We start from the raw sequence: 24,685 nt of genomic DNA, 5'->3' as shown, positions 1-24,685 counted from the left end.
GATTACAGCTGGATGAACTCATCTGGCTGGCCGATTTTTTGGGACACAAAGTCTTCGGTGGCAATCCTCATTGATGATATCCCCTTCCCCAGCAGCTTCTTCTTTCTTCTGTGCTGCATCACCGTGCCCTTAGAAACAGCAGCATAACTGTGGGGCTGTACCGTGAATCACGCCAAAGAACTGCAAAAAGAAATAATAATTTTTAAAAATGTCACTTTTCAGACAAGATCAATTCCCTGCCCTTGTACAGCACGGCCTTCAGAGCAGGTCTTTGTTAAACTCATTAAGCTCACTGGGATCTAAACCCAGCACCTTCTCTCCAACCCACTGAAGGGCTGGTTGGACTAATCCTCTCTTGCTTAAGACCAACTACAGCTGCGGGACCGGGATGAGATCACGCTGGGGAGGCCAGGCACAGAGGATGGGGACAAAGTGTTTTGAAGCTGACATGCCCCTGTAGCGGGCACCCACCAACAGATGATCCAGGCCACCCAAGGGTGTTCTCTGCAGCATCCCTCAGAGAAGGAGCACCCTAGGCTGGACCGAGGACACCTACTGCCACAACATCATCTTACTTGCTTCGTGCAGCCCCAAAACCACCCCGCTTGGGTGTCTGAGTATGATTAGGCTCAGACTCACTTGGGTGCCTGAGCAAAATTGTGCGTTTGCTCCTGCACAGCCTCTCTTTGGAGCTGGCAGTGCACAGGAGGTCAGCAGGAAGAAGCCAAGTGCCAGCTGCCCCGGGCCCCAGACTGAGCCATTTGTGGTGCTTTCCAAGGAATTATTTTCCACCCTGTTTGCTGCGCAAGCCTCCCATTGCCTGCACCCCACTCTCTGGTCCAGAGACTTCAAAACTTCCTTCCCCTTCCTGGCCAAAAAGCTAAGCTCCCTACTTGAAAGGGAACAGTAAAGAGCAGAAAAGGTGGATGAAAGTCTTGTAAAAACCATTGATGCACGGAGAGGGAGTGAGTTAAGCATCCACACTCCTCCGGAACGGATGTCAGGGCACCGGGTGAAACAAGGAGGAGTGAAGTCCAGAACAGAGGGAGGTTTTGTTCTGCTGGCTGGCTCCCTCGGGGCCCCAGGACTCTGTAGATATGAGGCATTACGAGATCAAAACGAGGCAGCCCTTGCCCATGGAGCAGCAATCCCTCAAGGATCCCCAAACACAAAGACACATTTTTTGACTCAGAAAGAGCCTGAGCTGGAGATCAGGAGTGCATGGGAGGAGGTTTTGGACAAAACATCCCTCCCCAGGTACCCCCTCACAGCCACTGGGAGAGGCATGAACGTGAGACTAGCAGAACCGAGCGCAGGGAGCCTGGCTGATCCCAGCAGCTTCACCCCGCAGGAAGACCCTTCTGTCATGCTGTCCAACCTGCTGTCCCACCTGCCTTAATTTTGGACTCATTTGGTCTCTGTTCTTCAGATAAACCACAAGTCAATGCACTCTGCTTAACCCCAGCAGGTTATTTATCTCACAATCTCCGCGGACGGGCAGGAACCACTCTTTACTTTGCTCTTTCAGGCCAACTACACACCTCCACCAGCCCAGCTGGGGCATACCCAAGATCCTCCGGCCCATATTCTCTTTCAGGATGCCTTTCTCCTGCTATTACCAAACATCCCTAGCTTGGACAGCCTGACAGAGCCTGTGCAGACCACATACAGTGCTGGGTTGGCAGACAACACTGCACATCCCTTGCCTGCACTATTAAAGATGGGTTTCTCCATACCACAAGCAGAGTGCTGCTTACCTGCTCTCACCAGCTGGAGCAGGGCAGCTTGACCCCATTGCCTCCAGCAGCATGGGCAAGACCTAACCCAAAGCATTGCAAAGCCATCCAGGTGTTTGCAGAGAGAGGTTTGCTCTGTGTCCAAACACAGGATCTCGCAGAGACCCCACTGAAGTCTTTGCTGGTTTTCTCTTCTTCCACAGGATGAAATTCTGTTGACCCCCTGGAGAAATTTTCCCTTTGAAGACTCAGATCCATTTGCCTCTGCGGTAAGCTCGGGTCCCTCTGCACTCACAGTGGGTTCAGAGATCAAAAACATGGATTTGGGGGGGAACACCATGGCAGCAGCTGCCTCAGTTTCCCCATCCCCACTCTTCTGCTCAATGCCAGTCCCCAGGGCACCTCTATAGAGAAAGGTCCAAACCTCAGACGGACTGGAGCCAAATGGGAGAGCTTGCCATCCCCATTAATTCCCTTGTATTTTCTGTGGGCAGGATGAAGAGAAGTGGGATTTTGTCCTCGTGAGTGACATCCACGAAGTGGGCAGCACGAAGGAGATCAAGAGGAAGAAGTTCCTGGATGAGCTGAGCAAGAAGGGGTTCACCATCAAGGTAAGGGGCAGCAGGTATGGGTATCTGCTACGTAACACAAGGTCTGTAAAAAGCTGGCTTCTAAGGGAAGGTTAAAGAAAGATAATTAAAGCCAGAAAAAAAATAATCTATCCCTGTACTATCATGTGTGTACACAGAAACAAAATACTCATTAGTGACATAAGAATTTGGGTAAGTTTATTGACCTTCATATCTCTATGTGAAAACTAAGTTTTGAACTGGAATTCACACTCACAAAATCTCTATAATTACTTAGCACAATTATCAGATGCTCTTTAGGTCACCTATATCTTTCACGCTACACTAAAGCATTTCCAAACCAGCAGTTCATCTCAATCACCCCAATTATCAGTTTATCTGTTTTCAGCAGATCGTATTTTAAAAATAAGAGGAAGGTGAGACAGAGGTTATTTCTCTTTCAAGAACAAAAGGCTGGGGATGTCTTGTGGTACCCAGGATCCCAGCCTAGTTCAGGCCTCAGGAAGAGACACGAACCCTCAAGTAAATCACCCCACCGTGTGTAAAACACACGGCACATGCACCCAGGGGAGACCCCAGCCCCAGGACTCACACAGCCCCTGGATCTTACAGCTCTGCCTTTTTTTCCCTGCCTGTGTTGCTCTAACAGCCTCTCTCTTCTGCCCACTAGAAAATCGAGGACAAGAAGCTATTTTATGGGGTCCGTGCCCCGAAACATATCTTCCGGAAATACCAGTGGCTCCTGAGGAACCCTCAGGACAGCCGGCTGCAAGACTCCGATGCCCATCATGACATACCAGTGACCACCAGGTGGGTCCTGAGCTGGGCTGCTGGCTTCCAGCACCTTGCAGCCCCTTACCACCACACCAGCATCCATTTTTCATCTCAGCTCACAACTGTGCCAGGCTTTTCATTCTCCACAGAAAGCAAATTACCACCGTTGGTGCAAAGTGGCCAGCTCCTCACTGTCCACAAGCAGATCCCTGTTTCTTCCCCACTTCCTTCCCTGGGGTTTGGTACACACCTCCCTTTCCTTCCCCACTCTCTGGGGCAACACCACCAGTCTGTATCCTCAGGCTTCCCTTTAATCCCAGTTTCTCCTTGCTCAGGATACGGATTGTGAACTTCATCTTGCAGAACACGGTCACGCCTGACCTTGGTAAGGGAACGGGGCCAGTGGACCCTTACATCCCCCTTATCCCCAGGGGATAAGCAAAGCTCCTGCCCTGTGCCAGGCACAGGCAGCCCAGCTGTCCCAGCACCCTTGGGTGGGGATGTGACAAAAAAGAGGGGCAGCTCTGGGAGGTCAATTTGCTGCTGTATCCAGAGGCTGGGAAATTTGGACTGCAGGAACCATCAATGGTCCACTATTCCCTTTCCCCAAATCCACTGCCACCCTTCTGTGTCCCCAAAAAGGCTCGTTCCTCTCTGGCACCCTGGGATCAGTAGGAGAGGTAGCAAAGGTGCTGGCTCTCCAGCTGTCTCTGAGGACCTGCCTACCTGGCTCACTCCCAGCACCAGCCCCAACACAGCCTGCGGCATCCCAGCTGAGCAGCAAAACCACAAGGATTAGCACTGATCCCTTCTGGGTAGCTCAGCCTCTCCCAGGCTTTTTTTTTTTTTTTCTGTCCCCGCCCTTAAGGCTTCAGAAAAGATTTTGGGTGATGCTGCCTGTCAGGAAAGGTGCAGGGGGGAAAGCAAAGCTTTGTGTCACTGTGTCACTAATCCTTCCTGTTCCGCTCTGCTACCAGAGAAGCTGCATGACCTGATAAAGAAGAACGTCTTTGAGACAATGTTTCCACTGCACGAGGTGAGGCCAAGTACGCAGATGCCTGGGAGGAAAAGCCACAAGAGGTGGAGGAGCCAGACCGGGTGGGAGAGAGCTTTGGGTAACTGGGGCTGTATCGGGACACACCTGGATGTAGGGCACAACCGGGCTCCAGATGGGAGCTGGGCTGGGGATTAAGGTTGCCCTGATGTTCCTGGGTCCAATCAATTTCTCTGCTCTCCAGAAAGAAGAGGTAAGAGAATTCCTAAAGGAGAAGTGGGCTCGCTGGAGAGATATATTTTGCCAACAGCCGATTGAGAAGATCAGGTAACGTAGGCAGAAGAGGCACAGGGGATCCATCTAGCCAAGAGGCCCTACCTTAAACCCCTTCCCAAGCTCCTGTTTTTTTTGTGTTTTTTTTTTTTTTTTTTTTTTTTTTTAATCATTAGTTTCTACCTGGCTCTTCTCACACATATTGGGCCTTTTCTGCAGCTTGTGAAGTTCTGAGCCTAAAGGGTATCCCAAGGCACCAAGCTCTGTCTGCTAATTTTGCAGCATGAAAAAACCCCCGCACCTGAGCGGCTTTTAATTAGCCTCTTTCATTTTCCACCACCCTCTTCCATGTTCAAAAGGAAGGTGAGATGAGAACAGAGCATCAGTGAACACATCCAGCCTGAGGCTGAACTTGGGACTTTAAGGGCAACAAAGGGCTCCTAAAGCCACATTAAAACTCGGAGAAGAGCTTGGCTATTTTAAAAAAGGGAAGAAAACTAAGTCTCCATGGCCAGGAAGAGGAAGGCAAAAATAACATGCTGCTTCATAAGGTTTTCAGTGGACCGTGGGAGGGAGATGAAATGCTAAAATTGCATTCTCTTTCCTTAAACGTGTCTTACAGTTTGCAAGTCTAGCAGGGGCACCAGGGAGCCTCGATCCCTCCATGATGCTCGAGGTCAGACAAAACACCATTTCTAAGGTCAATGCATCCTGACCTGTTGTTATCACAGAAGAATCAATGGGCCAAGTACGAAATCATCTTCTTAACACAGGCCAGGGAGCACATCACCACTTCTGACTGCTGGCAGGGAGTGAACCCCTCCGGAATATCGGAGGGGAGGCAGGTCCCCCAGTCAGTAGTTACCAGCATTTCCTACCCACGCCTCCAACCTTCTTGTCCACACAAGAAAAAATGAGATTCTGCTGTCAGAAGGATGAAACGTAGAAGTATTGCGGGGAGACAGAGGACAGATAGGAGGGGATATTGCTCTGGTTGGAGAAATGCTGCACCTTGCGGCCCTCTCATCTTTTTGAAGCCTTTCTGTTCTGTAGACACAGGTTGCAACTTGGGCTCTCAATCACTCGCACCACTTTTACCTAGGATACAATTCATCTGACCACATTTACCCTTAAGGCAGTTTGCTTCAGTCACCAGGCTGACTGAGAACAGGAGAAACCACCTCATTGCCTTCTCCAAACCCTGCAGGACAGCATGCCCAGCACCACACGGCCCCCAGGAGAGCTGTGTTTCTCTCCATCCCACATTCAGCTCTCAGATGGAGCCATGCTCTGAGCAGGTCTTTGCTGTGCAGCCCCACAGCAACATCCACAGTGCTCTTTGCTACATCCTCAATCAGAGTCCACACACAGGGAGTCTCAGGATCTCCCTCTGCTGCCAAAATCCCCTGGGAACTGCTGCCCACTCCTGCTTCTTCCAGGTCACTTGGGCTGACTCTCCCAGTCCCAGCCAAATGCCCAGATATGCATGCAGCACTGCCCCTCCTGGACGTGGCTATCCCTTTGGGGGTGGAAGAGCATTTCCTAGTGACCCCAAGCAGCATTGTCTCCTCGTTGGCCCCAAAGCACATCTCACCTTTCCTTCCAGGTGCTATTTCGGTGAGAAGGTGGCCCTGTACTTTGCCTGGCTTGGCTGGTACACCTACCTGCTGGGATTCGCTGCGTTGATGGGCCTGGTGGTCTTCGTGGCTGGGATTACTGTTTTCAACTCCAGCCAGGTGAGGTAAGGCAGCTGAGAACACCAAATGCACATCCCCTTCACCACCCTTTGCTGTGCATATTGCTTTGACCACTGCCACTCCCCTTTGCTTCTCTCTACTCCTTCCTCTCCAGCAAGGAGATCTGCGAAGCCAATAACACCATCATGTGCCCACTCTGCGACCAGAAGTGCCCATTCTGGCTGCTCTCCGACACCTGCACCTATGCCAGGGTAAGTAGCCCCCTTCCCAAGACAGGCTCAAGGTGAAGGATGGGAAAACTCCCAGCTTACGCTGTGCCCACGCCACCAGAAATAAAAGACCCCCCAAAAAAGTTGGCTGCAACACACAAGAGACCTCCACTGATAAGGAGGACAAGCTCTAGCCGATCATGGTCTCCACCACCACCAAAAAAAGGAAAAGACCAAGGAAAAAGCATTTGCCATGATCTAAAAAGTCCCTGCTGTCTATCCCCTTCCTGCATTTTGCCCTCCTGCACCATCTTTGCCTGTCTCTTGGGAGATCAGGGTGGCAAGAGGTCTACCGAGTGCAGAGGCTTCTCCCCAGCCCCGAGGTGCTCCTTGGTGCCCCCATCACGTTCTTCCTTGATCTTCTCCAGGTCACTCACATGATTGACAACGAGGGGACAGTTATATTTGCCATGTTCATGGCCATCTGGGGTAGGTGTCAATGTCTCAGCACCACACACACGGAGCTTGCAAGGAGGAGCAGCCCGCTATAGCTTAGGGGGAAAGGAGGTGGAAGAAAACGGGACACCAATGCAGCTCCAGCATTCAGGGGCTTTTTAGTCCCTAGCTCCTCTACTTCCAGAGCCTTCAGCTCCCCCTCCAGACAGCACAAGGGATAAAATCATGCCCCAAATTCCCTTCTACATCTCAAACACTCCTCAGCCACCCTGCCTGAGAGCTTTTACTCCTTCATCCACCACAGCCTCCACCCAACTCTGATCCTTTTCTAGCAGCTGCCTGTAAGTGGACACAGCTGCAGGAAGGAGGCACCACCACATCCCTCATTAATCCTCCTCGGGTTGCCACACCATCTTATAGCTTCTCTGGAAGACCACTGGGCTCTGAGTTGGTGTGATCCCATCACCATATTAGCTGCATGTTTAGTCTGCTTTCACTACAGCCCTTTCAGTTACAAACACCACCGTGGTTTTAACCAGCCAGCACCTGGGCTGGGTGTTTCACTGCTGAGCAGGTTACAGATGTGGTCTTGCATGTCCCCATGGGTCAGTTTACACAGAACAAGCTTAGGAAGGTTAATTAACAGAGTAGGTGGCTGCAAATTAATTTGCAGAGGCATAGCCTTGCTGAGGTGCAGTGTGGGATGCCTACTCTCTTTTAAAGCATATTTTTCATCAGTCCAGAATAACGTGGTTGGCTGGTCCCAGGTAACCATGCCCACCACAGCAGGCTAGCCCTGGTGCTTACTCTGGTTTAGATCAAATCCCTTACAGTCCCTAGAGCTGGCCTGACTCCCGGTAAAAACTCACCCCCGTACCTCCATCCTCTTCTTCACTGCTGCTCATCCCAGGTCCTTTCTGGTCGCTGAGGTGCAGAGGTGGCTGCTTGTCCTTCATGGGCCGAGAGCAGTCCAAGCAGCTTTGCCATCAGGTTGGGTGGTAACACGACTGTCCATCCTGTGCTGTGGAATGGAGGGGTGACTTCTGCAGGGCCATCCCTGAGGGTCACCGTGCTCCTACCTTCCCCCCACAGCCACTGTGTTCCTGGAGCTGTGGAAGAGGCAGAGAGCCACTGTGGTCACCAACTGGGACCTGTACATGTGGGATGAGGATGAGGTAAGGATGTCATCTTTCCTGCTTAATGCTTCCCTTTTCAGGGCAGGAGATAGCTAGGCTTGCAGAAGAGACATGGCAGAGGTACCTCTCTGTGGATGTGGACACATAATAGAGGCACTTAAGCAAGGGGCAAAGCCAACACCTGCCTCCTTTGACGGTCCCAGGAGAGGCAGACCCCTCCAGAGAGCTGAGCAGATGTTGGCCTCCACTCCACATTGCTATTCCCCTCTCTGCATCACTAGCCCCCTCTTCACCTGCACGAGTGCTTGAACTCAGTCAGGACTGGCTATGCTGTTGTAGGTTGGGTTGGGTGCTCAGTTCTGTCCTCTGGTTCTGCTCATCCCCCACCTCCATTTACAAAACCACCCTGGGCTTTCCACCACCTGGGAATGGCTCTGTTGGATCCTTCATTTTCCATACATATATACACGTGCATGTATTTGTTTTATTTATATATTTTTTAGGAGGAGCTGGCTTTGGAGCTGATCAATAATTTGCAGCACGAACCTCGGCGGTACCAGCACTCCTACTTGCGCAGCACCATCGTCCTCATCTTGGTTCTGGTCATGGTATGTGCCAGGATGAACGTAGGGTACAGGAGGCAAACCCTTGACACTCTCATTTCTTCCCGTGAGTGTGACAGGCCTAAGGAAAGTCTAGATGAGGAGAGGTGGAGACATCCATGTTACGAACCTCTAACCTCCCCTTAAGAGGACTGGCTTACTTTGGAGGCCAGTTCCACGTGGTGAAGAGATGCAGTGTCTGAAGGCCCAGCAGTCCTCAGCTGGAACGGCTTCTCCTCACCCCTCCACCCTCCTCCACAGATTGCTGTGCTGATCGGCATTGCCCACGCACTCGTCATTTACCGGGTGGTCGCGACGGCTTTCTTCACCCAGAGTGACTTCGAATTCTTCCGCGAGCAGGCCAACACGGTGGCCGTGATGACCGGGGCTGTGCTGCACTACCTCACCATCATCATCATGACCAAGGTGCAGAGTGTGGCACGGGGTGGGTTGTGGTGGGGTTTGCCCTTTTTGCCCCCCGTCATCAACGCTCCCCTCTTGTTTTACACTTCTCTCCTGCAGGTCAACAGGCATGTGGCCCTCTTTCTCTGTGACCTGGGTAAGGGAAACTGGGGGCTGCCCCCTGCCTGCACCTGCACCCCACAGCGGTCCCCAAATGCAGCCAGACTCATGGCCCCTTCCCTTCCTCCACCACTGCGAAGCATCTCCCAGGCAGCTCTCACCATGCAGGTCCCCAGGGAAATCAGCAGCCCAGCTGGCTGTCCCCAGACACGTTACGCTTTGGAGGGGCAGTGAGGCTGAGAGTTGAGATGAGCAGGAAGCCAATAACAACCACAGAAGAGCTTATAGCATGGTTTTCCTCCCAACTTGAAGCCCCCTTCTGCCCCAGCTTGTGGCTCTGAGGGATTTTTCTTCTAACCTGGGCTTACCACCCTCAAAGGGCTCAGGTGAAGGGGCAGGGAGAGCTCCACAGGGCGCAGAGACCCCTTTACAACCTTCAAGGCTACCATGGGATCCAGGGGGAGTGGGGCAAGGTCCCACCACTGTGCGACCAAAGCCCTGTTTCTGTCTACAGAGAAACCACGGACCTTCTCCCAGCGTGAGAACAACTTCACCATAAAGCTTTTCATCTTCCAGTTCTTCACAAACTTCTCCTCGCTCATCTACATCGCGTTCTTCCTGGGGCGGTGAGTGGTGGCCGGAGGCCCAGGAGGAGCCCATCCCATCCACCCTCCTCACCAGAGCACAGCGCCCAGGGCAGACAGGAGAGGGCCACAAACCACCTGGGAGCTCAGCAGGGCTTTTCCCTGGGGGTGCAGTGGGTGGGGGGAGCCCCTCGCCTCTCTGCTGATGTCTGGAGGTCGGTGCTCTCCATCTCCATCCTCCAACGTTTATCCAGAGGGGGGTCAACGGTGGGGCTCAACAGATGTCACTCTTCTTGCTTCCCTGCTCAGGATCAACGGCCACCCAGGGAACTACGTGCGCATCGCTGGCAAGTGGAGGCTGGAGGAGGTGAGAGACTTGCCGTGAAACCCTCTGACCCTGCACCACAACTCCCACACTGCATTTCCCCCCTACCCAGCAAGGCCCTGCTGAGCCTCAGCTTGGCCAAGTAGCCCCTCAGGGCAGGTCTCGCTGCTTGTGGTACCCAACCCCTCTCCTCTTATCCCTTTGCAGTGCCACCCCAGCGGCTGCATCACCGACCTCTTCATCCAGATGGCCATCATCATGATGCTCAAGCAGACCATCAACAATCTGGTGGAGTTCCTCATCCCGTAAGCTCTCCTCCAGCCTGCAGAGCACTTCCCAGTGTTCTTGTATATGCAGAACATCCTCCCAGCTCTTACAGAGAACAACCCTGGCCTTTGGGCCAAGATTTCCTCCTTTTCCCTATATCAGGTCTCCAGGGCTGTCACTGCCAGCAGTTCAGCCCCGCTGTCCTCTGCAGGCAGCGGTACAAATTGCTTCCTCCCCTTGCAGCTGGATAGGCCACAAAATACGCTCTAGGCAGAAGCGCCCCAAGAAGAGAAACATGGTGTTGGGAGAAGAGGAAGAGCCTGAGGACCCCTGCAAAAAGCAGTGGCTGAGCAACTATCAGCTCAGCAAAGTCAACATCTTCAGCTTGTTTGATGAGTTCTTGGAGATGGGTACGTAGGGAAGGGGAGGGTGAGCAAGGAGGGGTGCTGTGTGCCGTGCCATATGTCCTCCTCGGGTGGAAAGAGCCTGACTTTGGGGAGCTCTTGTATAGGCAAGGGAGAGCTCTGAGACCCAGCTCCATGCCCAGCCCTACTCCAAGAGCCCTGGCACACCGAGATCATTCCCAAAGTCAGGGAGGACAGGCAACTGCATTGACCTTGGGTCCCTGCCTAGCATCTTCCTCTCCTCCTAGGAGCATCAAGGTGATGGCCGTAACCCTTAGGTGCTCCCTCTGCTTGGCTGGCTCAACCACTGCCCAGTGGGACCCCCACAGAGCTCCCTCTCCGATAGCTCTGGGAGAGGTGGGTGTCCCCTGTGGGGGTGTAGGGTCTCCAAGACAGGTCTATCTCCCCCTTTCAACCCTGTGAGGCCCCTCTGACACAAGCCATGAAGCAGGACAAGCCCACACTGCAGCTGGGTCCCTGTGGGATGACCCCTCCAAAGCAGCTCCGTGCCATCACCCGGCATTTCTCCCCTCTGCAGTGATCCAGTACAGCTTCACCACCATTTTTGTGGCCGCCTTTCCCCTCGCCCCGCTGCTGGCTTTCTGCAACAACCTCTTCGAGATCCGTCTGGATGCCATCAAGATGATGCGGCTGCGCCGGCGCATGGTGCCCAGGAAGGCCAACGACATCGGTGAGACAGGGCCCTCTGTAGCTGCTGCTTGGGAAAACAGTGCAGGTGGAGAGCCCCTTCTAATGGGGGGAGGTCTGGAGCATCCCTTTGCCAAGGGCTGGTACCACAGGAGAGCTGTGTTTTGGGGAAGGAGAAGCAAGTTCAGATCCTGCAGAGGTTGAAGAGCACCTTGGAGCTCTCCTTCTGGCCTCTTCTGGCTATGCCAAACCTGCTGGGGCTGGGTTTGCAACCCCAGGGGAGTGGGAGAAAGCTGGCAAGGGGGGAGTCTCAGTGACTGTTCCTCTCCTGCAGGAATCTGGCTGCAGGTCCTGGAGGCCATTGGCATCCTGGCCGTCATCGGGAACGGACTGGTGATCGCCATCACGTCTGACTTCATCCCTGTGCAGGTCTACAAGTACACGTACAGCCCCTGCATGACGGAAAACAGCACTGCTGTGGAGTGAGTGTTGCTGGGCAGGTGCCCCCACCCCTGCAGCCCTGCCTGCAGTGTCCTGTCCTGCCTCGGTGCAAGAGTGTGAGGCACCCAGACACCCAGAGTGGGGTGGGTCAAAAAGAGTTTTCAAATGACTTCAGAAAGAGTTTTCTAGATGGGACCAACTTCAGCATCGCAGCCAACCTCCCACCCACATCAGTGGGTCAACTGGTGCCTCTGAATGGAAAGAGCACTGCGAAGCACCCAAGAGCTGGAGGGAGGACTTTCAGCTGGGTGCCTGCCCATGCCCTCTCCTCCCCTCCCTCTTTTCCCACCTGGGGCCTTTAAGTTCCCTGCCAAAAAAAGACGCAAGAGCTGCAGTTTCCTTCAGGGCATGCCGTAACTTCTCTGAGTGTCGCCACAAAGCAGGAGCTTCCCCTCACCGCAGGGTTCCTGTGCCCAGATGTGCCCTTTCCTCCCCCACAGCTGCCTGACTGGCTACATCAACCACAGCCTCTCCGTCTTCCACATCCAGGACTTCGAGCCCCACACAAAGCTGGCCGAAAATCAGACAGGCATCATCTGGGACGAGATCACGGAGTGCAGGTACCAGCACCCCTGCCAGCCCCTCACCACGGCACCTAGCCCCTGGAGGAAGCCACCAGAGCTCTCCTGGGACTGCCGTGGTGGGATGTGGTGCCCTGTGAGGGGGGAGCCTGGGCTGGCGCTGATGGGGCTCTGCTGCAGGTACCGGGATTACAGGAACGCCGACGACTACAGCTACACCGTCCAGTTCTGGCACGTCTTCGCAGCCCGGCTTGCCTTCCTCATCCTCTTTGAGGTGAGCACTGAGGGCAGGCTGCCTGAGGAGGCACAGAGAAGCTGGGTCTAACACAGGGGCGGTGGCATAGACCTGGGGAGCCGCTCACTGCCCGCGGTGGCTCCGTTTGCTTTCTGCAGCACGTGGCTCTGTGCGTCAAGCTGATCGCAGCCTGGTACGTCCCCGATGTGCCCCAGTCAGTTAAGAACCATGTTCTGGATGAGAAACACAGCAACCTTCGGAAAGAACTGAGGTGGGTGATGCCCCAGAAGGTGCCAGGGGTTGCAGTGCTCAGAGACAGCATGGTGCTCAGCTGGAGACCTGGCTGATTGCAGGATCAGCCCACTCCAGAGCCCCATGATTGGGCTCCATGCCTCTGTGGGCACAGAGGAGCATGGGGCTGTGAGCCCCTGCCTTCTGGTAAGCTCCTCCATCACACTTTTGGAGGTAGCTTCTCCCCAGCTTTCATTCCAGCCCCTCCTGCTTAGGGCCTACAGCACTAAATGTCCATTTAAAGGTGGGCTGCATGACCTGGAGAGGAGGAGCCACCTCCCTCCACACCTGCAGTGTCACCGAGCAACCCAGGTGCCTGACTTTCAAGTGCCTCAAGGCCAGTGAGAAGAGTTCCACCTGAGGTGATTCAATACTAAAGCTCACCAGAGGAGGAGTCTGCTTGCTTTCATCTTTTCCTTTAGGAAAGACAAGCTCAAAAAAAAAAAAAAAAAAAAAAAAAAAAAGAGCAATTTTGTCCAAATTTTCCGTTTAAAACTTTGCTGAGGGGCAGGAGGGGGCAACCCACAAAACAATTTCAGCTGGAGGCAGAACCAGCTTAGCAGAAAGCTGTAGGTGCTGCTGTCCTCTAGGACTGAACCCTGCTTTGGAGGGGGGCTCAGCCTGCTTTGGAGGGTTTCAGCCTCCCCTGAAATCCAGGTGAGAGCAGAGCTCTGTGGGGCTTGGGAAGCATCACACCACCACCATCCAGCTCCCAGGCTGCAGCTTCCCATCAGCAGAGAGATTTGCACACACAGGGACTTCCCACAAACAGTGGGTTGTTCTCTACGTGTACTTCTATCTGGCAAACGGCCCCATTCCCGCTCAGAACATTTTCCCCTCTTCCCCCCTTCCTTCCCGATGCAGATATCCCATCCGTAACTTCCCTCTCCCTTCTCCTGCAGCATGATGGAGTACTCCACTGAGGTGTAGCCTCCTCACACTGCGGAGAGTGAGAAGCACGGACCTGAGCCCCTCTCCCCAGCCCAGCAGTGCCACAAGCACCGGAGGAACCACCGCAGCACCGCTGGCAGAGACAGGCCATGTTCCCCCAACCTTGAACTTGAGCTGGGGAGTGACAAGGTGATGGCAGCTTCACAGAGCAGGATGTTTTATGACTTGCACAGCCACAAGGAGGAAGAAAGTCTCAGTAGAGACAGGAATGCTACCTGGGGCACGGACTGGGCGAGCGTGCTGCTGGTCTGCAGGAGGTGATCAAGCTTCCCCATCAGTCATTGCCTCCACATACCGTGCAGCCTCGCAGGAAAAGGCAGCTACTTCAGTCCACGTTCCCTCTCTGGTTCCTTTTCACTCCTTGGGACCTTCTTCCTCTGCCTTCAGTGACCTCCCTGCTCCTGTACCATCAAGAAAATTCAGTCCTTCCTCTTTCACACCAGCCAGCACAATGCTCCTCTCAGCATAACTACCGTGTGGCTGCAATTCCAGCCCAGCGCTTTCACAGGCTGGAAAAACAAACTCGTTAGCCTGAGTGGCTTTTGTACTGGGCCCTGCCAAGTCACTGCACCTGCTCTGACTCAATTACATTCCCACCTCAGCTAGAATGAGAGAATGGTGAATAAACACACTAACCGTGCAGGTGCAAGCAGCCTCATCTTCAGCTGCCATGAGTCACTGTAGTCACACTGGAACTGTTCCCCCCTCCCCTCCTTTGCCATCCACACCACCCAAAGGAATTGTCTACTCCACCCCCTCTTTTCTTCATGTGGGTAATCAAAAAAGGGCTGGAGCTGGACCACTTGTGCCTAGCTCAGCACTAGGGCTGGGGGAGAGGTGCTGGCTAGTGACAGGACTAAAAGAAGTTGGTGCTTTGACCATGCATAGTGGGGGAAAAAAAAAAAAAAAAAATTAATTTTCTAGGGTAACAAAAATGCATCAAGCTACACAGAAAATCCTGAGTCACAGGGCTAGAAAGGGTTACTTCTTGCTGCAAAACAAACCCACTAGCCTAAACCCCAGCCTTGCCAGCCTGATATTTCTTCCCCTCTTCCCTTACAGCTCTCCCTTCTCCCTACAAACACAAGGGGGTTTTGTCTGTAGCAGAGCAGGGGCTACGTGCCACAGCTGGTTTGGTGTCACAGCCATCACTGTGACTTCTCAAATATTTATTTCCAGCCTCTTTGCTTTGCTTACTGCCAGGCCTACCTGCAGATTTGCCAGCTCAAGGCAGAGTTATTTGCACGAAAGGAATGATGTGTTTGTTTGGCACTACACAGAAATGAGAACGTGCCCTCAAACGTGGGATCCTTCACTCAGCGTCAGGTGCAGAAACAGCCCTTTGATTCCCCATGCCATGTTAGACCTGTGGGCGGCAGCCTTGCTGAGTTGGGTTGGTAAACACAGGGGGAAACAAATTTTCTCTTTTTTTTTTTTTTCTCTCCAAACTTTGATCCATGAGGAAGACAGGAGCACAGGCTGGGGCGTTATAGCTCAGTTTCCAGTTTTATCATGGTCCCTGTAAGCTCTGGGCAAATCCACTGGGGATTTTTAAAGCTGACCTCTGAGTTTTAGGGTCTTTTTCTTTACGAGAACTGAAAACTTTTAACCAGTTTTGAAATTTAACCTTCAGCTCCACGCTTTCATCATCTCCTCTGTAAAACGGAAATACAAACCTCAGGGTGAATTGTGGGAATAAGATGAATAAAATGTGGGAGCTACATGGGTAAGCATGTGTGTGAGCATGTGTAATAAGCGTGTAGCCACAACACAAACTCAGAAAGATGCAGACAATGAAACCAGAGAAACACAGGTCAGGAACAAGTATTTCATTAGGACTCATCTGTCTCATTCTGTAATTAAAAGTCAGAATAATCCAAGTCCCTGTAAAGAAATGTATACAGTGATGCTCCTTTCTGTAACACCTGGAGAGTCCCTGTCCCGATTTAACAACGAAAAGCCACCACCTGCTGTGTTTCCTGGGAAAAGGAGAAGAAAAGTGACAGTGATTAAATGTCTGCTGCTAGGTGGCTCCTCATCCTGTAGCACTGCTCTCATTTATGGGACATGGAGGTGAACTCCGGTACGCAGCCGCCTGGCAGCATTAAGTAGCTCAACCTTAATTAGCTTCAAGCTGTTAAATGCAGCAAGAACCGGCTATTAGCAATCTCCCATCGATAAAGTTATTTCCATCTGCCTCCTAGGTGGCCGGGAGCTCTTCCTACCTCAGCAGCACGCGCTCACCTTGGGCCAGGGGGCAGCAGCAGGGGGACGGGGTCACAAACCCCACAGCAGCACCACACACCAAAGCAACAACCTCAAATCAAGAGAATTTTGGCTGCAGCTGGGGATGCAGAGCCAGCTCCTTCCCTACAGCTGCCCCATGTGTGATGACCCCAGCCACTGCCTGCCTTGCACAACGCAGCCCTGTCAAAGCACAGATTGGGGCAGAGCTATTTTATTGCTGAACCCCAAATATTTATGGTCTCCTGAGGGTCCCACCACACACTTCCAGCAGTTGCAGGGCTTGCAAGGACTCTGCCTTGCTACCAAGGCCAGCAGGTGACTCTCCCAGGGGGTGACATGCCTGTGAGTCCCTGCCCAGAACCGCAGCAAAAGGCACCAAAGTTAACTCAAAACAAAAACTTCACTCCCACGGACGTGGAAAGCCACAAACCACCAAGCAGGGAAATGAAACAAACCATGCAATGCTCTCAGCCCTCTGGCTTGTTCTGTCCTTTTGCCATGGTGAGCAAGATCAGCTCCATCTCCTCTTGCTTCAACTTACCCACGGGAATAACTCTGACAGACAAGAAAGGTTTTATCAGCCCTTAGGTCCCTCCCCTGCCTCCTGGTGCCCTTGCTATTCACATGAGCTGGGGAGCCTTGGGGATCCTTTATCACAGAGCCATCAGGGCTGGAAAGCCCTCCAGGACCACCTGCTTCAACCACCCCTACCACCAATGTCACCGCTTAACCATGTCCCCAAGCACCACATCCAACCTCTCCTTGAACACCCCCAGGGATGCTGACTCCACCACCTCCCTGGGCAACCCACCCCAATGCCCAACCCCTCTCTTTGAGCAGAAATGTCTCCTCATTTCCGACCTGAACCTCCCCTGGCACAACTTGGGGCCATTCCCTCTAGCCCTATATCTGCGAGAAGAGGCTTACCACCACACACAGGAACCACAAACCCTATGGTAAGGGGCACCAGCCACACACAAACCCAACCACAGTCCCTCTATACACCCTTTTTCCTTTTTACACCCCAACTTTTCCCTCAGGGTTTAAATGGCTCAGGGAGGGGAGTGGAGGGACTACAACTCCCGGCGTGCCCCGCGCGGGGTGGCAGCCATTGCCGGCGGGCGGTTGCCATGGAAACAGGGGGGAACACGCTGACCTGTGCGGGCGGGATTTGGGTTTTTTTTTTTCATAGTTTTTAACAATTTTATTTTTTTTCAACGGCTATCTGATGAGCTGCAGACAGAAGGAGCTGCGCTGGGGGTAGAGCAACGGCAGGCCACCTGTGCAGAAGACCCTAGAAAAGCCTTTTAAAAAATAAATAAGTAAAATTTAATTTAAAAAAAAAAAAAAAAAAAAAAGCTATATATGCATTTTGAAAGGAAAAGTTAAAAAAAAAAAAAAAAAAAAAAAAAAAAAAAAAAAACCTTAAAACATAGAAAAAAAGAACAACCAGAAGGTGAAGCACTGGAGCCATGACACCCTCTCCCTACATCTTCCTGCCTCTGCACATCCCTACCACACAGCCGTCCCACCAAAATCCCCCAGAAGCCAGAACTGTCCCCAATTTCTGCCCTTCTCGTGCCGCAATGCTGCCTGGTGGTCGCTGTATTAATTTATTTCTAGAAAAGTCCTGCGGTGAGAGACACCCGGCAGTTCTTACCACTCCCACCACCATCACACTCCACTGGAGCAGGGTGTTTCAAGAAGAAACAGGCGCTTTTCTTCCCTTTTCAGCCACAAACTGTGTGATGACCTCACTGAAGACTCTGAGTTTGGTGCTCTCAGGCACAGCCAGGTTCTCAGGCAGCAGGTAAGGACCACGATGTCCTTACAGTGGTCATTCACTGCACCAAATATCACCACAGCTATGAACATAACCCGTGCCTGGGCGTGCTGCAGCTCTAGTATTTACATCCTTGGGACACATCACAGCTGTCACCTGCTGCTCATCAGCAGCCACGTCTCACCCAGCCCTGGTTCCCCACTGCAAGCTGACCCCACATAACCCACTTGGTCCTGCAGAGATCCTTCGGGCAAAGCTGCCACCCTCCCGGCCATGTCTGCGCCCCGCCATCAGTACCTCACCTTGACGGAGCCCCAAAGCACCGAGTTTCTGGGTGCTCAGCAAACCCTGTCCCCAAAATGCACCCTGGGCATCAAGTCAGTACCTGTGACCTCCCCTCTGTGGCCTGGGGAGCTGGTGTTACCGGTGGGTGCAGGTTTTGCCTCATCCCAACGCCTCCACCGGCTTTTCCAGCCACAGGGAGCTGGAGGGAATTTCCTCCTGCATGCACCCAACTCCCCGGGGGCTGCTCAGCTGGCAGGGTGCACGGTTTGCCTTCCTTCTCCTTTTTTCTCCCTCCTTTTTTTTTTTTTTTCCTGTCTTTTTTTCCCCTCCCATAATGCCAAAGTTTTTTGTTTTTTTTTTTTTTTTCTCCAACAGGTTCAGGTGGAGGTGGAGCAGCGGGAGGGAGGGAGGGACGGCCAACTCCTCCTGCAGGCCTGGCGCCCAGCGATTGGGGCGGCAGGGGAACCCAGCAAAGGGCACGGGCTGAACCGGGGAGGGGGGAAAATAATAATTTTTTTTAAAAAAAAAAAAAGGAGAAAAAAATACTCCACCAAGCACTGGTCCGGCAGGTCCAGTCGGCTCAAGCGGCACAGGAGGGAGGCAGCTGGCAGGGAGCCCGCAGCCTGAGGAAGCTCCTGAAGGTAAATGCAGCTCTCCGCTGCTTCCCTTTCCGCGTCAAGGTCGTCTCGGACAGGGTCTGTAGGGTCTTGTCCTCTCTCTGCAAGCCCCACCGCTCTCCTCTGGCTCCCCAGACAGCTTCCATCCCTGCTGCTTGCTCCTCTGCTGCCATGCCTCCCTGCTCGTTTTGCTCTCTCCATGGCTTTGCTCTGGGGGGATGCCACAGCCCAACCATCGAGCTCAGATTGCTACAAATTCGGCCTGTTCCTTGTCCCAAGACGTAGGAAACGGGAGCGTGCTACACGTTGCCCTGTGCTCCTCCTCCAGCCCTACACTGAGCTGCCCTCTGGGCACTCATTTTGGGCCCCAGAACAAAGGAACCCCAGCTGTGCCTCCCCATGGGACTAGGGGGGCATTGAGGGCTTCCCTCAGCTCTCTGGCAAGCCCACGTTTTGATGGGACTTAATATTTGCAGTGATGAAACGATGTGAGAGTGACCTATCTGGGCAGGACGAAGTGCAGGCTGAGCATCCCACCAGGCAGGGAAAACCCCACGGCACCCCAATACAGCCAGGTAGGGGAGGGGGGCTCATCTCCAGCCCCTGCTCTTCTATCATGGAGAAACCCAGTTAATCACGGAGACACCCAGTTAATATTTCAGGTATTGTTCAGCTGCTCAAGCATTTCCTGTGTACCTTGATCCCCAACTTCACCTGGCACCAGGGCCTCTGTGCCAAAGGGAAGCAAGGTGCCTCCGTCCCCACTCCCAGCAGCGTCCCAGCATGGCTTCTCCGGGGACAAACTGGGTTTCATCGTTCCAAAACCAGTTTGAGTGGTGAAGGGCCAGGGCAAAGAGGCAGCCAAGAAGGATTTTTACCCCTGCTGGCCCCAGCAGTTATGCTGGGTGTGTTTACGGTCGCACTGCCTGGCAGAAACACCGGCAACGTGACGTCCTTGCTATTCCCACATCAGCCCCGGCAGGCACAACACCCGCACTGGGGGCTCTGCGGGCGTCTGGGGACAGAGGAGCCCAGCCCCACCGCCAGGCTCTGCTTCACCGTTTGCTCCTGGTGCCTCTGCAAGCTATAGCAGGGTGTGGAGTGTCCTCCCTGGTCCCCCTTCTTCCCCTGGGTCGATTGCAGCTTCTGGTCGTGCGATGCCAGCCGGGGGCTGGTCCCCAAGACCCTAAACACACAGGGCACGTTGTGTGGCTGTTCCTCTCCCCGGGCATGGCCACGGGGCAGCACCGCACCAAGCCTCCTAACGTGTCTGGGAGCACTGCACCCATTTAGATTAGCTCAACGGTATGAAAGCTCACGAGATAGGGAGCCCGTGCTACTATAAATAAACCACCCCGTGGCTTAATTTGCAATCTCAATGGGCACCTTGGGCTGGAAGCAGCACCGTGGCCAAGTCGCGCGGCATGGAGGATGGTCCCCCGCTTGCACACCCCGACGAATGGCTGTGTTCAGATCGTGGCCTCTGGCTGGTTTTAGCTGGTGGAACATTGTCCCAAAGCCATGTTTTTAATGCCCCACAGCCCTTAGTTGGTCATTAATCGCCTCCTGACCAGGAATTTGCAGGCTGTGAGTTAGCACTGCGCAGGCAGAGCAGGTGACTTAGTGGCTGTGCTTTGGCTTCGCCCCATGGTGGCACCCACCACCCCGTGACCCCAGACTGCTGCAGGGGGGGAATAGGGCAATTGCCCAGCGTTGTGCCAGCCCAGGAAAGAGCACCCAGTGCTCACGGAACATTTTCTCATCTCTCCCAGCCCCAGTCCACCCCGCGGCAGTGGTGGCAGCGACAGGAGAACTTTGCCCCCCCTGGCAGACGGCACGCCACGGGGGCCCTCCTGCCGCGGGTGGCCCGCCAGCAATGCCAGCAGCTGATCACTCCTGACCATGGCAGGTAGGCTGCAAAATGAAACATTTCACATATTTTCAGCTGGGGAGGACCCTGTGCTCCTTGGGCATGGCGGAGGTCCTGCTTGTTGTTCCGGGGGTGGGTGAGGGGCTGTCCAAGCCCCAAAAACCGGCCCAGCCTGCTGCAGCGCAGCTGCAATCGGTGCTTGCTGCCAGACCCCGGCGGCTGAGCTTGTTTTTCTGGGGGAGCTGGGCTGGCTACGGGGCTGTCGTGCTTTCCACGCTGCTGGAAGGTGTATCCCTGATGGCTTTCCCCTCTGAAACCCCCTTCCCACTGTGCCCCCAGCCCTTTGCAGCGTGCCTCCTGAACTTCTTGCGCCTGCTGCCAACGAGACGCTGGTGCTGGCGCGGGGGAGCCAGATAGCCCTGAACTGCACCGTGCGCTGGGCAGCCACCGAGCACTGCGAGCCTGTCCCCTCCTGGACCAAAGACGGGCAGTGGCTGGGCAGCGAGAGCAGCCAAGACACCACTTGGTAAGGAGCCTGCCCCAGGGTACGTCTGTCTGCCTGTCTGTCTGGGTTGCCCAACCCACGGGAGCTCCTTCTCTCTCCAGGTTTGGCCAAAATGCCTCAGAGCACCTCCTCGCCACCGTCCTGCAGGTCAACCTCACGCATGACGCTGACTTCGGGGTGTTTGCCTGCTGGGTCAGCAATGCCACGGCCACCTTCACCCTGCGGCGAGAGGGTAGGGGCACACGGGGACCAAGTTCTGGTGGGGACAGGGCAGGGGACAAAGAAGGGACACCCACGAGGAGCGTGGTCACGGAGGGTGGCCGCAGCAGCCCCGTGGGTATCACAAAGCAGGCGCTGGGGCATGGCTGCACGTTGGGGTGCAGAGCACCATACATTAAACCCAGAAGCCTGCATCTGGAGCCACTGACTGCTCACCGTCCCCTTCCCCATCCTTGCAGAGGCCGCGGGGCACGTGAGTGCAGTGCTGGCAGCCCTCCTGGTCCTGGCCCTCCTGGTGCTGCTGGCGGGGCTCTACATCAGGTGCCGCCTGAGCGTGCTCCTCTGGTACAGGAACCACTACGGCGAGCTGGAGATAAACGGTGAGAAGGGTGTAGAGGACACGGTGCCCCCCCTTAGGACAAGCCTCCCCTGGGCCAGGGGCTCAGCAATGTGCAAAGCTCCCACCCCAAGGTAGGCTCCCCTTTTCCCCATGGTCACTGCCTCCCCAGACGGGAAGCTGTATGATGCCTACGTGTCCCACGCCACCGCCCCGGATGACCGCAAGTTCGTCCACTTCATCGTGAAGCCACAGCTGGAGAACCGCTACGGCTACAAGCTCTTCCTGGATGAGCAGAACATCCTGCCCAATGCTGGTAGGCACCCAGCTGATGCCCACCCAGCCCTCTATGGGGTCGGGCAGGGGGACACCTGGGCTTGGAAACCAAGAGGGGACAGGGGAAGGGCTGAGCTGCTTGTCTCTCTCACAGAGCCATCAGCCGACCTGATCATGAACGTAAGTCGGTGCCGGCGCCTCATCGTAGTCCTCTCCGTGGCCTATCTGGAGCAAGACTGGTGCAACAGCAGCTTCAGGTACGAACCTGCTCCTGTCAGCTCCTGGGGGAGAGGAGGCAGTGGGCCCTCACCCTCCTGCCCCATGCCTGACTCACAGGGAAGGCCTTTGGAGGTTGCTGGAGCTCTCCAAGAAACCCATCTTCATCGTCTTCGAGAGCCAGTACCGGGAGATCACGCACCCTGCCATCAGCCTGCTGAAGCAGCACAGGAACCTGGTGACCTTGCTGGTGTGGCGAGCTGGCTCCATGGTAAGAGCGAGGTCCCACCTTGCCAGCACCCGTTTTGTATAAAAGTGCCCCATTTTGTGTACGCTCAGCGCTCAGGAGCCCTGTCCTGCTCCGGGGCGTCCCCCAGCTGAAGCAGCAAAGCTTTGTCCCCGTGCTGCTGTTGCTGCTCACGTCTCAGGGCCAGGCCATGAGCTGCATGCAGCAGGTTGGGCCGGTTTGTCTGCCGCCATGCGGGCACGCTGCCATGCCGGGAGCACAGCTCTCACCTTGGCTGAGCTCCCAGCTCTAGAGAGAGAGAGAGCCGAGCCCCACAGAGCCTGCCACAGCCCCACATGGGCTGGGCTGGGCTTTGCTGCAGTCCTAATTCAACCGGGTCCCTTCTTACCCCGCGCAGACCCCATCGTCGGACTTCTGGAAAGAGCTGTGCCTGGCCCTGCCCCGCAAGGTGTCCTTCCAGGGGACCATGGGGGACCCGCAGACCCAGCTGCAGGAGGACAAGGACCCCATGCTGATCCTGCACAGCAGTTACCTGGACAGCCGTGGGGACCCCCACCCTGATGGAGACCTGGGTGCAGGTTCGTGTCCTCCACCTCCTCTCCCACGGGGGACAGATGTGCTGGGGACGGGGAGACACGTGCTAGGGGTCACCTGCCTGCTGTCCCTCTGTGCGATGCACAAGGGCAGAAGTTTGCCAGCCCTGGGGTACAGAGGTGTTAATTTTATTGGCAGGGCCACGAAGGATCTTTTTGAGCCAGTGCCAGTGGGTTGAGGGGGCAGAGGGGCTGCTCAGAGTGGGGCCAGCCTCACAGCTTGCCCCTTTGGGCTACATTTACACTGCTGTAGTGGTAAGGTTGGCTTGAGCCCCTTCCCCGACACCTAACCCCTCTCCCCAACTCCTTCCAGGCCTCCGTGGATGCCTTTTCAGAGGACTCCCACCTCCCCACGTCAGCAGCCTCGGGGTGCCCGCAGCTTTGGCCGCCGGCCCGCCGGAGGACGCGCAGCAGAGGGACGGGCACAGAGCCGAGATCGACATCTCGGACCTGGGCTCGCGCAACTACGGCGCCCGCACGGACTTCTACTGCCTGGTGACGGAGGATGACATCTGAGCAGGGCCACGACGGGGAAACGGGGTGACCCCCTGCTCTGCAGGACTGCATGGAGCCAGGTCGCAGCTGGAGGATCCCAAACGCGGTGGCTGGACCAGCACTGGGAAGAGAGGAGCTGGCTCCTTCTGGCAGCACGTTCCCTGCTTGAAAAGCACCGCAGGGCCTGGGCACCCCTGGGTGCTGGGTCCCCCTCCCTTGCCATGGGTGGAAGGGACATTTTTCCCACCTAACGGACAAATTTGGGGATTGACGATGCCCTCCAAGAAGCAGCGTGCACTTCTGTCCCTTTTCCCTTCACGCCCCCCGTGGCCTGGGCTGGAAAACCGCTGGGAGCAGCCGCAGCACCGCCGGCTGCAGCACCCAAATCCCAGTGGCAATAAAACGCTGCTGCTTGGAGCAGCCCTGGTCTGTCTGCAGGGACACGGGTGGCACTGGTGTCCCAAAGAGGACGAGCGTGATGGCACCGCAGGGCCAAGCTCCCCCACGCCAGCACCCCGCGGGCCCTCTCCTCCCCTCCAGCAGGCGCAGGGCTGTTGTTCAAGGCCTTTATTTCGGGGATACACAGTGCTCGGGGAGCTTGTACACGGAGAGCTGGGGAGACAAACAGATCCCCCGGACCTTGCTGGGCCCAGGCGTGCCAGGACAGCCGCAGCGGGGGCTGCTGCAGCCCCTCCTGGCAGCGCTGCCTGCTCTCCCCCCCCTTGCCTGCCCCCCACCCCTGTACCTATACTCTACCCCGTTTCCCAGACAGGGCGCGCGGCACACCCCAAGCGCAGGGCTCCCCCTACCAGCCCCAACCCCCCTGGCAGACCCAAGCGACCCCCAGCCCTTCCCCACACGCCCCAACCCGGCCTCTGCCTCTGTAAAGTGAGCTTTGGACCCACGCTGGCGCCAGCCCGTGCCAGGCACCAAGGGCATCTCCCCACCCCATAGAGAGACGCCGCCCAGCAAACACGAGCTGCCTGGCCCTGCCCGGATCCTGCTTACGCAGCACCAGCCCCAACCCCAACCCCAAGCCCTTAACAGAGCAGCAGCAGTGCCCCAAATGGTCCCTGTGGGGTGCAGGGATGGGGACAGCCCATCTTCCCGCGGCAGGGGCACGGGCAGCCTCAGGCACAGCTCCAGGTGGAGCCCCCAGCAGAGGGAGGACTGAGAACCACAGCACTGAAGCCGGTCCCAGCTCCTTTCAAAATCCAGGGAGCCAACAGCAGCCACCTCGCCCCATCCCCAGGCTCCCTGCGTTGTGCAAAGCCCCGTC

General features: G+C 55.2%; 2 protein-coding genes across 2 annotated transcripts; both read left to right on the top strand.

The window, feature by feature from the left end:
- Window positions 1–1,285: 1,285 nt before the first annotated feature.
- Window positions 1,286–13,695, top strand: ANO9 (anoctamin 9; the record flags this gene model as incomplete). Its single annotated transcript, XM_084287915.1, has 24 exons — window positions 1,286–1,291; window positions 1,940–2,005; window positions 2,231–2,347; window positions 2,997–3,136; window positions 3,436–3,485; window positions 4,078–4,136; window positions 4,339–4,421; window positions 5,974–6,108; window positions 6,219–6,315; window positions 6,702–6,762; window positions 7,822–7,904; window positions 8,369–8,473; window positions 8,729–8,893; window positions 8,990–9,026; window positions 9,504–9,615; window positions 9,883–9,940; window positions 10,106–10,203; window positions 10,409–10,575; window positions 11,108–11,260; window positions 11,552–11,699; window positions 12,159–12,278; window positions 12,420–12,513; window positions 12,633–12,745; window positions 13,668–13,695. The coding sequence occupies 24 exons, from the start codon at window positions 1,286–1,288 to the stop codon at window positions 13,693–13,695; spliced, it is 2,295 nt and encodes a 764-aa protein (XP_084144041.1).
- A 2,088-nt stretch (window positions 13,696–15,783) lies between these two features.
- SIGIRR (single Ig and TIR domain containing) lies at window positions 15,784–23,427 on the top strand (the record flags this gene model as incomplete). The annotated part of the gene is made up of 14 exons (XM_084287914.1): window positions 15,784–15,799; window positions 17,698–17,773; window positions 17,986–18,172; window positions 18,407–18,487; window positions 18,601–18,726; window positions 20,421–20,553; window positions 20,858–21,044; window positions 21,125–21,255; window positions 21,482–21,622; window positions 21,752–21,895; window positions 22,010–22,112; window positions 22,192–22,342; window positions 22,716–22,896; window positions 23,225–23,427. 14 exons carry the CDS (start codon window positions 15,784–15,786, stop codon window positions 23,425–23,427), a joined length of 1,860 nt encoding a protein of 619 aa, XP_084144040.1.
- Between the last annotated feature and the right edge of the window lie 1,258 nt (window positions 23,428–24,685).

Source organism: Netta rufina, assembly GCF_964035555.1.
Source record: "Netta rufina genome assembly, chromosome: 5".
Taxonomy (NCBI): domain Eukaryota; kingdom Metazoa; phylum Chordata; class Aves; order Anseriformes; family Anatidae; genus Netta; species Netta rufina.
This window is presented reverse-complemented; position numbering and strand designations above follow the sequence as displayed.